Source organism: Girardinichthys multiradiatus, chromosome 7 (genome assembly GCF_021462225.1).
Source record: "Girardinichthys multiradiatus isolate DD_20200921_A chromosome 7, DD_fGirMul_XY1, whole genome shotgun sequence".
Classification (NCBI taxonomy): domain Eukaryota; kingdom Metazoa; phylum Chordata; class Actinopteri; order Cyprinodontiformes; family Goodeidae; genus Girardinichthys; species Girardinichthys multiradiatus.
Genome location: NC_061800.1, coordinates 18168612 through 18187088, shown reverse-complemented (window position 1 = coordinate 18187088; position 18477 = coordinate 18168612). Strand labels below are relative to the sequence as shown.

At 37.5% G+C, this 18477-nt stretch overlaps 1 protein-coding gene across 1 annotated transcript; it reads right to left on the bottom strand.

The window, feature by feature from the left end:
• Positions 1 to 3751: 3751 nt before the first annotated feature.
• Positions 3752 to 10217, bottom strand: klf5b (Kruppel-like factor 5b). Its single transcript, XM_047369624.1, has 4 exons — positions 9841 to 10217; positions 6489 to 7347; positions 6350 to 6409; positions 3752 to 5993 (listed from the first exon to the last, which is right to left on the bottom strand). The coding sequence occupies exons 1-4, from the start codon at positions 10015 to 10017 to the stop codon at positions 5815 to 5817; spliced, it is 1275 nt and encodes a 424-aa protein (XP_047225580.1). The 5' UTR covers positions 10018 to 10217; the 3' UTR covers positions 3752 to 5814.
• Between the last annotated feature and the right edge of the window lie 8260 nt (positions 10218 to 18477).

Sequence of the window (18477 nt, the reverse complement as noted above, 5' to 3'; positions counted from 1 at the left end):
TAGGTATCAGCAGGGATCGGTGAACAAACCTGGAGATTTTCATGTGTCTACATAAATCCATGTAGGAGATGTGACAGTGTAGAAAAGTGGATAATTTTGAAATTTGTTAATTTCAAGCGATTTTGAGAAGGACAGATTTGGTACTCCTAAACAAACCTTTTTATGACAAAACGATAAAAGGTATCAAAACAATTCCTTCACTGTGAATGCCAGCAAGGTCTGAAGATTAATTGGTGCAAAGCTCATGTCTCTAACTTGAACGGTTTAGGAGAGGCGGCGATTCGAAAACATGAATTTAAAGATTTTTTGCTCTGATTTTTTCCGAAATTCCTATAGGTTTTCCATTCAGGGTGTGTTGACTTTGCGTTGCTCCCAGACGTGTTGCGTGAAATCCGTTAGTCCTATATTAATGAGGGTGACATTTTCTGAATCGCGAAAGAGCATCCTACATTTTGATACCTAATTTGTGCCAGTAGAGTGAAAATTGAGCAAGTGAGGAGAGTTTGTTCGTACTTTCTCAGGTTATTCAACAACCTAGAGCGTACACTCTACCAACTGATGAATTCCGCCATAGGATTACATTATAAAATCAAAAACGTCAAAAATCTTGCCTAAAATTTGAATCGCAATTGTAGAAGAACCATAATAGATATCAAAAAGCTGAATCACCTTAATGTCTTGTGAACATTTTAAAAGTTGAATGGTGTTTCTAGCTGAAAGTATGCAGAAGTAGTAACCTGTTAAAGAGCACAAAGTTTTAGCTGAATTTTGCGGAATTTTTAAGATTTTCCATTCATTTCAATGGGCCAAAAATCGGCACAAAAAGCTGAATATTTTAAAAAGTATATAAAGTATTAATACCAAAAGTCATAGCTGTAATGTCCTAAATGAGCTGAACATTTTAAAAGTTGAATGGCTGAAATAGCACAAAGTATGAAGGAGGAGATAGGTGCCAAAAAAAGTGTTAGATATACATAATAATCAAGAGAAACAGGATCTCTATAGTGTGAATGCCTTCAGCATTCACAAAATGATGACTTTGTTTATGAAGAAAGAAAGCTTGGCTCTGTGAAAAGGTAATTGCCCCTTACACCTAATCCTGGGTTGTGCCACCTTTGGCAGCAACAACTGCCATCATGATTTATAACTCCCCAACAGTCTTTTACATCACCCTGGTGCAATTCATTGCAGAATTGTTTTATTTCAGCCACATTTAAGAGCTTTCAATGATAAACAGCCCTTTTAAGGTCATCCCACATATCCTGAGTTGGATTTTAATTCCAGATTTTGACTAGGCCACACCAGGATCTTCCATTTTTAAGACAGTCAAGAGGTGTACTTGCTGGTTTGCATGTTCCATCAAATACGATACATCATCCGTGTCCTGAAGCAGGAAACCAGAACTAGGACATCACACCACTGCCATCATGTTTAAATGTCTGTTTGATGATCTTTTTCTGAAATGCTTTCTTAGTTTTTTGTCAAATATAACAAGACACTCACACCTTCCCTTACACTGAGCTTTACAGATCTATGTGGATTTTTTCTGTGCAATAATACTATTAACAGCAGAAAAATGACGCAGAGAAGGAAATGTCAAATTTCTATGTGAATTGACTCTCACTGAGAAAGAAGAACATTAATTTAAATAAGCTACTGGTCAACCATCTCAATTTAGCCTACCACTGCACGTCTCATCAGAAAGAAGTTCTAATACCAGAGAGAGGAAATTAGAAATACAAAAAAGCCATATAAGCTAAGTTAACGAAACAGTAAAGGAAACCGTTGAATATAACAGCTATCAGCCACCCTGAATTTTAAATTGGAACTGGCAAATGAAGCTCAGTCCTTTAGTCACCATTGCCACCCATGACCCCATTGGTTGTGCCACTGCACGCCTTAAAACCATTTAAAACCATAGCTGATTCAAGGTGTATTGTACTTTTTAATGCATGTGTGCAGAGATATTTGGAAGTCACATTCTTGCATTGATGTATTCAAAGTTCTATGTAAAACATCTCTCAGGATGAAACTACATTGCTTTGTTGCTATAATCCAGCACCAACAGAGAGTGATATTTTAAGACCTGGTATGCTCCAACCCAGCATGAAGTGAATGCAGTTTCTGAGAACAGGTTACAGTTTAAAGGAAACACCCTGAACATCCTGTTCTGTGCTCCATTATAACTGGATCTGGATTAATGTTTTTGTCAACCGCAAAAGACTTCAAATGATTACAAGCTATTCCCACTCCACCATGTATTTCTCGTTTGTAGTACATCAACTTCCAGATTTATCACTTCCTAGATGCTGTACTGTAAAGATCATGTTGAGTTGTATGTCAAGAAAATAAAAAGAAAAAACTGCACTGAGTCGTCCCTACATGCAGGTAAGTTCTCTACTCTCAGAACAAGCTCGGGCACCTTCTGCAGCTTTAGCAGACTCTCTTGGCAACCTTTGTCGGTACCTTCTCTATGACTCATGTCACAAGCACACTTTCCGTGAACTGTAAAGAAAGACAAGGACATCTTGTTTTGTTTGCCACAATTGCTCTAAAACTGGTTCTAATAATGGTACAGCTTGGACTAATTATAAAAGTACAAATCAAACTAAAAGACTTGAACAGACAAGATGATGTTGTGTACTTTCATTTAAATATAAGGTCATAGCAAAATAAATGTTATCTTTCTGTTTTTAGGCATCAGAGCACAATAAAAGTAACTTCTGGGTTCTTACCAGGTCACACAATCAAATAAATAAAGCCTCAGATGAGCAAACACAGCATATCAAGCTGAGGCTTGTTTTGCAGACAAATGCACCTTATGATCTTTGAGCCGGTTATTACCTCCTCAATGGCGATAAAAACATCAGAGAGGCCATCTGTCAACAGCAAAGCCTAAGCAAAAACTGAATCCTGTAACAGGACAGGGATGCCAGCAAATCAAAGACAGAGAAACAGTGGAGGGTCATGATGGACCAATCAAAGCTCGGGCCTCAAACATGGTGGACATACCATGGTGGGACCAGGGTTAGTTTTGCTGATCAAATTTTTTCATCAACAAACCTTTTCCTGAGATCAAAGCTAATATAAAATCTCTATAATATTTTTATTCATAAACCAATAAAAAACAGACAACAATACAGAAAGCAGATAAAATCCAATCAGACCTCACTTTTATGTGAAAAGGTAGGATTAGCTGAAAAATAGCCAGTGAAACGTAAAAGTTTTGTTAGCTAGGTTTTAAATAAAAGTAAATTTGTGTTTATGTATTGCAAAATGACAGATTTTGTTCCACCTTGTGCACATTTTTGAGATTCCCCAAATTTTAATTATATTATTAAATATAATTTAATAATGTTATGACAAATGTCATGACATCATTTGTCATAACATTCATGGCAAATGATGTTATGTCATAAGATTTAGTAAGTTACATTTTAGTAAAAACACTGTTGCTAAAACTAAATGAAAATATTCAGTCAAAATTAACAGTGGATGGGCCTTAAACAGCGATCTTTGATTACTCACAGACACAAGTGGGCCAAAATCTTTCACAAAGGTGTGAAAGAGAGATAAGGCCAAAGATAATTACTTTAATTGGTTGCAGTTAAAAATGGCTCCACAAGTTGCTGAATCATGAGTCATTAGTCATTTTTATTAAATACGTGATAACAGATGTAATGCAGTGAGCTGGTTTTCAACCGAGTTTGGATTTTCCTAATTCTAAGATCTGCCAAGAACCAATAGCTTATTAAAACACATATGCATGATTTATTTTTATTATGAATTCACATGTGGATAATGTTTGACTGTGTGATTCAGTTTCTGAGAAAAAAAAAATAGTTACTAAATCTTTATTTTATTCTTCTTGCTTCAAAGCTATCAATGTTACCGGGCCCAGAGTTTTTAAAAACTTTGTATCTTTGACATTTCAGTTTTAAGTAAAATAATTGAACAGACATTAAAAATAACTTTTTTTAAATTACATTCCATAATGATCTAAAATAACCTAAACTGGTCTAAACAAGTAAATTAAAAAAGAGACAAACAAGAAAGACTGATTTGGAACTATGAGGTTCATGATTACAATCAAATTTGCCAAAAAAACATCTTGATGATCCCCAACAAATGGCCGTTGTGTTCTGTTTGGTCTGCAGTAGTTTTAGCCTAGGACTTCTCCCATTAATTGCATTTTTTACCTACCTATACCTTTTTCCTTGTTTAATCACAGACTAAGGTGAGTGAGGTCTGCAGTGCTTTAGATGTTGCTCTGCATTCTTTGGTGACGTCTGGGATGAATCGTTGAGGTGCTCTTGGAGTAATTTGGCTGATCAGTCCATGTTTTCCCCATTTGTAGATCACTTTGATTTACTGGACTCTGAACTTCTTAGAAATTCTTACATTTCTTTGCAGAATGCTGTATTGCCTTTTGAGATATTTTAGCTTGCTTCACGTTGTCAGACAGGAGTTCTTGATTCTATAGGTCAGACAGTAATCAACCCTGGGTGTGGCTAGTTAAATTAAACCAAGAAAATGTGGTTAATCCCATTTCATTCTTGATTTTAACCAGGGGAACAATAATATTGTCACACAGGGCCAAGTTAGTGAGATAGCTTGTTTTTTGTTTCTTAATACATTCACTCTATGGCTGCAGTTGGTAGCACTGTTGCCTTGCAGCAACGAGGTCCTAGGTTCAAATCTCAGCGTGGGGTCTTCCTGCATTGAGACTGCATGTTCTCCCTGTGCATGTGTGAATTCTCTCTGGGTACTCCAGCTTCCATCCACAATCCAAAAATATGCATGTTGAATTAATTGGTTACTCCAAATTGCACTTAGAAGTGTGTGTGCATGGATGGTTGTTTGTCCTGTGTGTCGCTTTGTAGCCCTGTGATGAATTAGCGAAATGTCTAAGGATTACCCTGCCTTCTTGACCAATTACTGCTGGAAATTGGTGACAGTCCCCCTTGCTACCCCTCTTGTATAAACTATGGATAGCTGAATGTAAAACAGCTCATAATTTACAAAAATGCTTGTGTTTTTTCTCAAGTTATCTTTGACATTAAAATGTGTTTGATTATTATAGTATGATGAAAAAGCAGAAGAAATATTTTTCCCTTGCAATAATTCTGCTTTCTAAATGACACCATTGACATCTAAAGCCAAACATCATCCTTTTATTACAGGGAAAGGAGAAAAAAAAAAAAAAGGATCTTCTCGTGGCCAATGCTCTACTGATTTAAAGTATCATAAACCTGGGAGTATTAAAGTCATGCAATGAGCAACGCACTGACTGCATGACAAACTGTACTCAACAACAAAGTACTTTCTCTTAATTTCATCTTGCATGTGCAGCTTTTACCGATCACTGATATTCTCCATAGTTCACATTCATGATCATGCTTTGACCTACAGGCTAAAACAACATCCTTTTCCTTTCAGTTGACAGCACAAAACTTTCATAAATAAACTAACACAATGCTGATATGATCTGCACAATGAACAGTTCTGAGATAAAAAAATGTGTCAAATGTTCATATATGTGGTACATTATCAAAATCAAGGCTTGAAAAAGGACAAATTTGCTTAAATAGGTTTAACTGATAGATCTGCAAATGTCTCACAATGATGAGACAAAGTAAGGCAACAATCAGATTTAATATTCTTAGAATAAAAAATACAATTAGTGTTAGATCAGAACATCAATCTTTATCTTTTGAGAGTAAATAGAATAAACTGCAGTCTTTTGTTTTTTCAATATTTATTCCATGTTAAGTAAAATCTAAAAAGACTGAGCAGATACAGTGAAGGGATTCCTTAGCTCTGGTGTCTCTTCGTGTGCAGGGCCAGGTGGTCAGAACGAGAGAAACAGCGGCTGCATACACCGCACTGGAAAGGCTTCACCCCGGTGTGTTTCCTGAAGTGCCGCGTCAGCTCATCAGAGCGGGCGAAGCACCACTCGCATCCCTCCCAGGAGCACTGGTACGGCTTCTCACCTTCGCCAGGCAGAAATCACACAGTTAAGCTGAAGCAGGAACCCACAACTTTTGTGGATCTATACCCCCTACCCTCCCTCGAGGACATCATTTAAGAGTCTTGTTGAGAGCATACATCTAATAAAAGAGTTTGGAAAAGGAGAAAAAAAAATGGATAGCATGCCTCATATGTGGGCCATAAATCACTGGATGTTTCTACCCTCCCCCCTCTTTGTGAGAGCTGCAGGGTTTATGTGATTTGACAGCAGCACGACGTGGGCCAAACAGAATAAATATGCAAGCCAAGAAAACTTCTCTGCCTGGCAACATCATCATGTTCACCCCCAAAAAAAGATGTGCAACTGAAAGGAGTTTACCTGTGTGGGTCCGTAGATGGGCCTTTAAATGAGATGACTTTGTATATACTTTCTGGCACCCTTAAAAAGAAAGAAAAAATATTTAGGCATAAATCTTACAAACTCCTGTCATCACTGCTAGGCGTAGAGACAGTCTCACCTGGAACATCACAGTGGTGAATCCTGCGTCTTTCCAGATCAGGGTTATTCCTCCGGTTGTACTTGACCGGAGCAGACTGGGCCAACTCTGGAGACAGTGGCCCGACACCTGGTGTTGTCTGAGCTGGTGCCAGGCTGGAGTTCTGAGGCGGTCCACCAACTGGACTTTGGCTGAAGCCAGAAGCATAATTTTGGTCATGGTTTTGAATCGATGGCTCGCTGGAAGTCTGTCTGGGTTCAGTGGAACTGTGGGTCTGAAGTGTTGTCTTTGAGGCAATGCTGGCTTCGTAGGAGGGAGGAGGAGAAATGTTGGAGGGACTTGAAGGCTCAGTATTTGGCGGAGATGGTGGCATATAAGTTGATCTAAACTGATGACCAGAGTGCTGATTAAATGGAAAACATTCAGTCTGTGAACTGTTTGATAGTTGTCCTACGTGTTGATTCCCGCATGGAACACTTAAAGGGGTGATGGGGAAAGAGTTCTGCTCCAATTCACTGTTCAACATCTGAAACTGGGGAATCTCTTGGAATTCCGGCACTTCTTGCTTGATGAAAAAGCTACCACCAGGAGTGTCAGCTGCTTTAAACATTCCTGAGTACTCTGGGAGGGTTGCTGGTACTCCGTTGCCCTGGCAGGTGGAGTGCATCAGGGAGTGTGATGGCTCCGTTTTGATTTGCCTCACAGTCCTGCAGAGGCCAGGGTGCAGGTAAGCGGCATCAGGAAGCAGCAGGCTCATGTTGACGCTGTAAGAAGAGGCGAAGTCTTCGTTGAAAGGTGGCTCCAGCATGGGAGCAGTATCCCTGTCAGTTTTTGAATTTATTACATCTTGGAGGAAGTAGTTGTCCATCTCGGGTTTACCCTGTTAGAGGGAGCAGAATGGAAATTATTAGGTAAATAACACACAAGAAAACTGTGATGTTCCTTCTTAAACTCAAATGCTGGGTTTATGCTGTTGAGATGAAAGTTTGGTGGTTTTAAACAAACACTTTGCCAAAAATTGTGATCCAGTTTTTTTATATTAGAAATGAGACTAGGAAGAGCCAGGAGTCTAATCAAGCTTCACAGGGAGCCATTTTGAAATATACAACCTGATCACGCTTTACTGAACTTCCCACAGGATCCAATTAGAAATGGTAAGCTTGTACAATTATGTGATTTAATAATGTTGATGTCATGGAGCTGTGTTAAAGAACATGATTCCCAACAAAAAAACAAGTTTAACATCAGTTTTTTTGTAGTAGTTAGCTTAAGCTCTTGCTAGCCATGGTCAACATTCACACTTTGGCCAAAGAACCGCTTATTCAGTCAGAGTCAGTATTGTTAGACTATATTTTGTGCAGTCCAGCTTAACCTGCTCTGACTAGTGATCAGCCAGTCGGACACATAAAAAACATATTGTGACATTGCACCGTATCTAACCACTACTAGGTCACGCTAACCGCAACACTGTGGTGGTGAATTTGTCATTGCAGGAAGGAGACTCTGTTAGCTATTTTCATTATCTGATGTGTTGAAGCTTCCAGAAAGGAAACTGTATAATCTATGGAAGCATGTTGGCTGTTCAATCAGGTGGCTAACACAGAAAGTTAGACATTAGCAGGTGCTGGTCAGTTCATTGCTTTGCCATTTTGTAGTTTTGCAGTGTTGGTTGTTTGCCACCAGACATTTTTGTGTATAAAAAGGAACTGTCTGCCACAGAATATCAATTTGACTTTAGTTGGGGACATTTCATCGAACTGGCATTGAAGGAAAACATTGATACCAGAAATGGTAAACATATGACACAAAGTTGGACCGTTTTATCCTTTTACATTGTTACCTTCTGGCTGACATGTATGATGATGGATTTGGAAATCACAGAGTTAAGGTAGGGAACACAAGCGGAGGCTGCTGTCAACAGAAACCTATGCTCAATGCACTAGCATGCTAATTAATCATACTACAAGCCAACGCCAAACAGTTAACTCTGTAACTTTGTTTTTGTCATCACCTTTTTTTTTAAAATAGTAAAACCTGTCACAATGTATGTTCTCTCAGACACACATAATCAAATCTAAAAATAATGATTGAAAAAACTAAATGTTTTGAATGCTGTTAATGATAGCTCTTAAAGAGAAATTGGAATCAGGAAAAATTGATTTTGGCAAATCAAAGCTGGAACTTGGCCATGTCTGATCAATGCACCTCTGGTTTTATATGAATTAAGTATCAAATTTGCTACCCAAATTTTGTTATTTCTGTTTGAGACTGTTGTCTTTGTTTGTAACAAATTCATTTATAAACAGAATTAAACAAATAATACAAATCTTTCATTTTAATCCAAAATGACTTGTTTACTAATCCAGGTTATTTGTTACTCTGGCCAGTCCTCTGACTGAAAAGGCTTTACATGTTCTGTTAGAATCTGTTTCACACAGGAAGATTATTGGTGGCACACTTTTTCCTGTGTATTTCCTGGGTAAATCAGCATCTAATGTGTAAATAACAATCAAATGCAAATGTTACAGTGGTTTACAGGTTGGTTAGATAGAATTAGTATAAACCACTATGAGGTTTTTGAGACTGGAGTTGTTTTGAGATAACATAAGTCCACTTTGGTCTTTCCCCCTCTTAGAGTAGCAGATGGCTTCAGCCTCAGGGACCAACTAATCTGGATTTATAATGAAAATTGCAAGAGAGCGATAGACCACGATAATCTATTTTTAGGGTTAAAAACCCAGGATGCTGAATCAAACAAATCCAAATTATTAGGGTAATTTATGGCCTGGCTCATATTTAACCCTGGAATGGATTGGCAAAATATCCCCTTTTTTTAAACACAGTTTTTACAGTGAACTTCAATCAAGCTTCTAATAACCTAGGTGTGGAGAATGGCGTGAAGAATTCAAGAAATCACCTCCGATTAAAAATGTCAATGTTATTTGACAGGAAACTATAGTACATACACTTTGGAGTTGATGTTGGACCTGCATGTGTACCAAAGACATAGTTTTGTCAATAGTAAGTCAACTGAACCACAGCTACGATTTACATGTAGCTCCATGCAAAGACTTCAGGCTGCATGTAAGCTGTTTCCAAATGCAAAGCTGAAATTAGACCATCCAGTTGCTCTGCAGGACTATGCTGGACAAGTTTCAGGGGCGGGTGCACATCCCATTCATCCCAACACAGCAGTGAATGTTATCAGCAAAAATATGTAAAATTTGGTCTTAGTTAGTAATCGTCAATATCAGGATCAGACATTTAATGAAAACAAACCTGTTTTTCACACTAAATATGCGGACATCAGAAAGAAAACAGCGAGACAGAGATGCTGAGAGGCAGTGCCAATACAAAAACGCAGCCAACCTACCAGATTATAATCTGGGAAAGATGAAATTCCCAGGATGGCGTTACACAGCACTTGTCCATGATCCTCACCCCTCAGACCGTCGGATGATGTCAGCGGCGCCGCTGGGTGGGTTTTGTGGAGAAACTGCGCGTCCTGCCTAGGAGCAACCCAAACCGAATTCGTCAGAGCTGCGGCCATTAAAAGCACAGATAGCCTTACGGTCGTCCTATGTCGTAAAAGAATTAAAATCTCCGAACAAATTCAGCATCAATGAATTATCTTTGCCTCGAAAACAGTCCCCGGGTACCCAGCTGTCAAACGCTCATCCTCCTCTGGTTTGCACTGGCTTGTCAAATTACGCAACTGCGTGATATCAGCGCGTCTGCAGGGCGGCGCCGAACATGTGCAAAATAAACAGGGCAACCAGGCGGCATTTAGCACACCGAGTGTAATGAATGTTGCGGTGTGGTGATTATGAGCGGAAATAAACTGGTGGTTTGACTCTTAAAAAAAGTTTATGATGACTCAATCCGACTGAGGGGTATTAATTTGTTTCTCCACGTAATGGAGAGGCTTTGTCCACAAATAAGGCAACGCCTTCAGTCATTGTTTAATATTCTTTAGGTTGTGCTTTTTACATTTTGTTCCTCGTTTAATTTGTAAGTTTAGACCCTAAAGATCCGTATACACTAAATTCTTTTTGCATTCTATGAAAATATATATTTTCTTTCTTCTAAAAATTGTTATGGTCTGTTTTCCAGCACAATACTTATAGTATAGTATAGTATAGTATAGTATAGTATAGATAGATAGATAGATAGATAGATAGATAGATAGATAGATAGATAGATAGATAGATAGATAGATAGATAGATAGATAGATAGATAGATAGATAGATAGATAGATAGATAGATAGATAGAACATTAAGGAATGTGGTCTTCAGATGAGACCAAACGGAACATTTGGTCTATATACAAAACATTATGTGTGGAGGAAACCGGACACTTCACCGTTCCCTTAACATAGAACATACCATCCTCATCATGAAGCATGGCAGGGGCAGCATGATGCTGTGGGTATGCTTTTCTTCAGCAGACATAGACAAGAGTTGACGAAAAGATGGATGGAGATAAATTCAGAGCATACCTGGGCAAAAAAATGTTAGAGGCTGCAAAAGACTTGAGACTGGGGAAGAGCGCCTTGCAGAAGGTCAAAAAACAGGCAGCCATAGCTACAATGCATTGGGTTAGATCAGACCATATTCATGTGCTCGAATGGCATAGTCAAAGCACAGATCTAAATCCATTTCAGCACAACTTGAGAATGGATGTTCACAGACACTGTCCGTCCAATCTGAGTGAGCTTAAGCTTCTTTGGAAGGAAGAATGATCAAAAAGCTCTTAGAGACATAGAGACTTGCAGCTTTAATTGCAGGTTGTTCTACGAAGTATTGACTCACAATTTTAATGCATTACTTTGTGCTGAAGAACATTTTTGTACATTTTTAAATGAACAAATGTAAGAATGTTTAAGGGGTATAAATGCTTTTCCAAAGCACTGTGGAGACATCCAGACATGAACAGATTCAGAAATCATCTTGAGAAAACTTAGAAACTCATTTTATACAAGAATAGATTACAAAATAATTTACATTTGATGAATTGCACCAAATATATATACCTATGATCCATTAACACCTACCCTGCTTGTCTTTTGCCCCTCTTCTGCATTACTCACTGACACCTTAATTTGAATTCACACTTTCTGTACATCTCCTTTCAACTCTAGGAGTTGATAGTTGTACTCCTTTTTTATGTCTTGTCTATTTGTTTGTTTCATCTTGTTCTTGTCAACACTAGAATCCCTTCAAATTTGAATAAGAATAATAAAACAACATGCACATAGTGGTTAAATCAAGCTAGTCCACACCTCAGTAGTTTTCTTTTTTTGGATCATTTTCTGATTTTCCTTTAGTGATCCAGCAAGCCTCGGATATCTGGTCTGGCATGTTAAAAACGCCACAGCGGAGCAGCTGTCTGTCAGAGCTGCATACTTGATGCCAACATTCCTGAGCCTGCAGCAAAGCCCCTCGTTTCACGCAAATACTTTTTGTTTCATCCTTATGTTCAGGAGTTATGATCTGATCTGATCTGTGCCTGCAGTTGTTGGAACTTTGTCTTTAAATAAGACTGAACGGCACTTGATACGCTCATTTTACAGACTGCTGTCCGAATAATGTTTCTGTATCCATGGATCTGGCTCAGTAATGAGTCTTTATGCCTCTTTTGATGCCATTGGCAGGAGTTTAGTAAGAAAGCTTAACAAAACAGAATTGACTTATCTAGGTTCTTAATCTTTTCCACTAAAGTGTGCACATGTTAGAGTTAAAATCTGGAAATGTGGGTCACAATGTTATTATAGATAGGAACAAGGCTGAGTCATGTTTTATTGATTGGATACACATGAAAACTCGGTGAGTACGTGAGATTTTTTTCAGGACGCACTTATACTGTCGCTCTTAACCAAACGCTCCTTCGGGCAGTTCTTGTCCTCTTATAAAAATGCTGTAAATGCACCCACTGCAGGCTTGAAACAACATGTTCTGAATATCAGTATCGCTGGAGTTATATAAGGTCAAACACGTGAACAAACAGAGTGAACTAAATAGTATGTTTTATTCTTACTCTGTGTGGAATGTGTTGAACCACTAATGTTTTTATGTAATATTGATGAACAAATAAACATCTTTCCCCCCCAACCACACAAATCTGAGATCTTCATGGCTGAAAATCTAACGAGGTTCTTTTAATTTTTATAAATAATCCCTACTTAAATTTTTTTTTTTAGCTTTAATTTATTTATTATTTATTTGTCTTTCCTGCTATAAACAAGCATTTATGAACGGATGCGTCTAAAGTTTTGTTTAGATAATTAACAACTCTGAGATTTAAGCACTAACAACACAGACAATAAAACAAATTAAAGGTTATGGAAAAACTACATTCATGAAACACTCTTAAAAGAAGGTGGACAAAATAATTTGAAAAAAAAAGTACACCTTGGTGAAAATATTTATTTTGCACGCTATAATTATGATTGCAGGCCTTTTGGTGCCACTGACAGCATATTTTTGAGGCATCTAAAAATTTCTTGGCACCTGTCAGCTCTTTTGTCTCCCGCCTGCTATAATTTCAGCTTGACCTCTTGCTGAAACTGATGTTTTCACCACCTGTTAAAAACTGCTGGGTGGTTAGGAAAGAAGTTTGGCTGTTTTAAACAAACATTTGCTCAAAAATTATAATCCAACAAATTGGGTTAGAGAAGAGACCAGAGGGAGTCTCATCATTTTTAACAGACCGCCATTTTGAACTGATGAAGCCCAATAAAGCTCTTCCACAGGAGGAAATGTTCACTTAAGATAACATTAGCCTTTTATCAGCTAAGTGGTTAGCACAGGCTAGTACATATTCAACACTTTAACCAAAGGGCTGGTCATCTGGGCTAGAATATCTGACCAGTGATCAGCAGGCAGAGAAATAAAAATTCTGATCTCTTTTCGAGTCACTGAATTCACTGCTAATCACAGCACTCTTAAGTTAAGATTTAAAGTTCGCTAGTTTTATTATTGATGTGTTTAAAATGAAGTTAATAAGGATTCTGCTCTATGGCTGTTTGTTCAGGGAAGCTACAACAGAAAGCTCAAATTCATTTCTTTCAGTTTTGGTTGTTTTGGACCCAACTTTCGGATGCGATAAGCAGTGTTCTGTCACATGACCCAATTGTTCTCTCACAAACAGTATGATGTCACTCTCCAAAAATAAATAATGAATGAACATTCTTGGCAGGAATGGGAGAAAAAAAGTTTTGAATGTCCTTATATCTTACGTATTCTGGCAGAACAGAGACATTTGTTCTCTCTCCCAGGGCGGCAAGAAAAACATTACATTGTTCTGTTCTTGCAGCCCTAGTTTGGGATTTCTTGCAGCTTGTTCTGGAAGCATTTTCTGGGCAGAACTATTTTCTTGTGTGGTGTCTAAGAAACATAAAAGTTCTGCGCTTGAGCTCTTGGGAAGTGTGAAATCTCCTGGCGAGGACGAACTTTGTTCTCGTTCTTGCAGCCTCGGGTAAAAGAATATATTTCTCTGTCCTTGAGGATTATACATTGACCTTTATTGTTCTTAAAGAAAAATCTGAATCAGCTGAAATCAGGATCGCCAGGTCTATGCACTGATCAGAAATATCTGATCTGTGCATTTATGTTTATTATGAAATAAGTGTTTCATAATGAATAATTTGTCAATTAAAATCCAGTTAGAAATTTTGCAGTTGTTCCTTTTTTATAATCTGATTATTCTTAATGTAAAATTGTTAGAAAAATAAAAATGATTAATTTGAACCCACATATTACTTGTTACTTGTACTCTTGTGGATTATTCTTTTCAGCTCACTCTCAAATAAAGGGGTCAAGCGACGGTGGCTCAGGTGGTAGGTAACACCCTCTCTGTCTGTCTCAGTCGTTGTGTCCTTGGGCAAGATACTTCACCCTCCTTGCCTGCTGATGGTGGTCAGAGGGCTCGGTGGCGACGATTGTATGGCAGCCTCACTTCTGTCAGTCTACCCCAGGGCAGCTGTGGCTACAGTGTAGTACTGTCAATGTGTGAATGGGTGGATCACTGATTGTGGTGTAAAGTGCTTTGGAGTCCTCTGACTTGATAAACCGCTATAGAAGTGAAACTGAACCCTGTAGTGTTGAATCTTCCCAAGCCTGGTTCTCATTTGTCCCAAAACTGGGTAAGTGAAAATAATACAAACTGGGTTGTTTTTAAGAGTCCTTCAATCAGATCTAGAACCTGTCTGCTCAATTTACCATAGTGTATCTTTACCTCCTGAAACATTTTCATTCAACAATTAAAGACCTGCTTTGTGCATTTCTGCTGATGGAAAACATTCACCTAAAAACATCCCTCTCTCTCAAATGCAACAAGTTCCCTCTGATATCATAATATGTTTTACATATATAAGTCATATTCCATAAATCAGAATATTAATGAAAAGTTCATTATTTCAGTAACTCAGTTCACTAAGTGAAACACGTTATATAGATTAATGACACACAGACTGATGCTTTCAGGCCTTTATTTCTGTTAACTGTGATGATTTTGTGTTACAGCTGACAAAAAACATGACATTTAGGATTAGAATATTATATTAGACCACTAAAAAACATTTTTAATACAGAAATGTGGGCTTGATGAAAAGTATGTGTAATACCTGACTAAAAGTTATTTTGAAATAGTTCTTTTAATCTGACAAACAAGCCTCATTGGAACATATATACAAAATTATTTTTTGTATATGACTGTTTATGTCTTTAATCTCAAAAGGACCACAGCATCTATATGTTGGTTTATTTTATCTTTGAAATTCCTCCCAAAATACTGTTTGATAAATTAACAGAAAGATTTCTCAGGAGTTTTTTCCTGCTTTGACTTCTACAGAGTCTTGCTTGGTTCAATATGATGTAAAGTGTTAGATTGCAGTAAAAAGCAGCACTCCATTCAGCCTGAAGCTTTTCACATGTCTTTTCTGCTGATTTCTCCTTTTATCTTTCTTTTTTCTCACATTTGGCATCCTTCACAGGTTTCTCTCTCTAGGTTTCCTGTTGGCAACACATCGGACAGTTTTATTATTACTGTGAAGCTCATGAGCTGTTGAGACAGGGATTTTCACATATTTGCTGCTTTCACAATATGCACAAAATGTGTTTGAATAAAAGCAGTTTCTTATCTTTTGTTTGTTCCTTGGTTATTTTTTGACATGTATAATGTAAAATGAAGGCCCTGTTTGGTTTAGTTTGGTTTGGTTTAGTTTTGCTTTGAAAGCTTATTTTAGTTAAAAAAGTAAGATGCCAATAATCACTTCAATGGTTCATTCTAATTAAATTTAGTAGCTTTATTACTTTCTGTGCTGATGCCTTTCTGCTGTTTGTTGCCAACGTAGAATGAATTTGCATGTTCTGGTGAAGAATATGTGTGCTTAAAATTCAGACGTGTCAACACTACACTTTGAAACTGAATCTTCGGCAACAAAATGTTCACATTTTCTCATAATAGAGTAAAAAGTAATTTGAAGAATATCCCCTTGAGTTCAGATCCTCATGTTGGGAGCTGACCGATCGCCCTGTCATGTGTTGACCTTTCAGAGTGCAATTTAAATCCACGATCGCCTCAACTCCAAGAGAAGCAACTGCCGTTTTTGGCCGCCTCTCTTTCCTGTACGGTGAGTGTGATATGGGCCCTTCTCCATATCAGCCCCCGTATTAAAACCTCACAATATGCCCAACAACTGCACAGCAGAGGAGGGAGAATGCTTGGTATGTGCTTACAGCATCACAAGTCATCCCTCCTCTCACATGGACTAATATTGCCAGGCCAGCAGGGGATTGGACAATAATCACAACCAACAAGACGGTACCTTTACTTCTGCTGCTTCTTCTTGTGAGAGGGGATATTTGCAAGAAAAAAAATCAGTTTGTGGCTGATGTTCCTTTTATTAAATTATAAAGACAAATTAAACATGTATGTTGTACATATATAACACAATTCTCTGAGAGGACCCAATCCTGATGCTTAAAAATGGCTTATAGAAATAATGAGCGAGGAGTTAAGTGTAACTAACTAACTAACTAACTAACTAACTAGGTCAATAAAGATAAAATAATTACAAAAACCTAAATGATAAAAAATCTACTAACCAATTAACTTACTAACTAACTAATTGCAGACAAATGCACAAAAAGTTCATAAAAACACAAACTTGACACAAAAGAATAGTGAAAGTAGGTGAAAGTGTAAAAAAATTATTATAGGGATTGAAAACTAAATTAATATGTTATTAAGGTTATATTAGGTCCATAAAGAGAAAAACATTTTTATGTAAGTTTCTGATTTGACCAACTTCTGACCACTGGAAGTAATATTAACGTTTTGGAGCAGACGAGCCAGAGTTTCAACTTCAATCTCATAGTGAATATGTGGGGTGATGGCTGGCAAGGAAACCTTCCAATCCCAAAGAACTCCTCACCAAAGATAAATTGTCAAAATACCAGTGGAAATGTGCAAAACGCTGGTCAACAATTATAAAAAGGTTTTGATTGCTGTAACGCCAGAACAGGTTTTGTCAATGATTACTGAGATGTTTTTAAATAATTTTTGACCTGCCACTTTTTATTAAAATGAAGATCAGAAGAGATTTTTTTCATTATTTTTATTATCTTTTGAGTTTTCCTCTCAGAATCCAAGTTCTTGGTTGGGAGAAAATAATTTTGATCCTAATTCATCAAAGGGTAGGGCTAAATATGAACATAATTAAGAACAAATCTGGGAGGTCTTCTTGCCTGGTTTCTTTATGTTGTTATAACTCAATATTACACTTTAATTGTCTTCATCCTCAAATATTTTTCACTTTGTTTTGAATAGATTAGTTTTACATTTGTGATATTTGTAACAACAAATAAAAATAAATCTTTCATTGGCTCAGTATTTAGCCGTCTTCCAGCAGATGCTTATTCCTCCCACCAGAGGGCAATGGTCAGCTACAGGTGACTCACTTTCTGCAGCTCCAACTCAAACTCAACTCAACTCAACTGCAGAGAAACAGTGGACCAAAACTGTCGCAGTTTTATATTGAGTATAATTACCTTCTGTAAGTACGAAATGTGCACATGATGCTGTTTTATATAATCTCCCTTCAAAACTAATGTGCCTCTGTGAGTCGAACAAATTCATTTTAAAGCTCTCATTTTCAAGACACATTCAAATAAGCACTTAAGGGTTGATCCAAGGACAATTATGTTTTGAAACCTGCTTAATGCATATTTCATCTGGCTTTCTGTGTTCTCTTTAAAACATCAAGTAGGAACTCAGCATTATAATTCATTTGATGTCAGTTTTACAAAGCCTGCCCTTGGAAAAAAAAAAAACACATTCAGTACTGTACTTCTGTGACTTTATTGTTTTGTCTCAAGTTGTTTTTCTGCTGAGTTACAAGCTTGGCTCTCTTACTCAGGACAGCATTTATCTGATGTGACACTGTTTCATTAGGCATTAGAAATCATTTCAATTGCACACAACATTAGAGTACTCCTGTTTGTAAAACAGCAGATGAGGCTAATGCCGTCCTCTGGGGAGAAATTCAATATAATCTGTTAATTAAATGGAATAATTTAATTACAGTAACTTAGAAAGCATTCATCAATATAATTGTTTTTGGAGCTGGCATCATAATTGAGGTTTAAGTGAAAACAAGTCCGTTTCTAATGCTGGTAATGTGCTGACATAGTTCTCCCACCCTCCATTTGTTCCTGTCTCTGATCTTCCACCGTACCTTCTCTCTACGTAGTGTTTTCTTTTGATAGCCGGCCATACCGCATCAGCATTACCAAAACATTTATTATAGCCATTTAATTTAACCTCTCTACAGGCAGGGACAAGAAGACGGAGATGATACGGAGCCGCTTTGAAAGACTCTCGCTGTTCAGCCTCTAATCTGATCCTCTCCATTGCCCTTTCATAACGACAGCAGAGCATTACCCCCTGACTCCAAACATACCTCTGCCATTTAAATTGTCTTAGATTTCATCACAAAGACGACCAAA

Coding starts and splice junctions, on each gene's coding strand:
- klf5b (XM_047369624.1), bottom strand. CDS start 10,017: ATGGCCGCAGCTCTGACGAATTCGGTTTGGGTTGCTCCTAGGCAGGAC. Junction 6,410..6,488: donor TCACCACTGTGATGTTCCAG/GTGAGACTGTCT, acceptor TTTCTTTTTAAG/GGTGCCAGAAAGTATATACA. Junction 5,994..6,349: donor CCATCTACGGACCCACACAG/GTAAACTCCTTT, acceptor TGCCTGGCGAAG/GTGAGAAGCCGTACCAGTGC.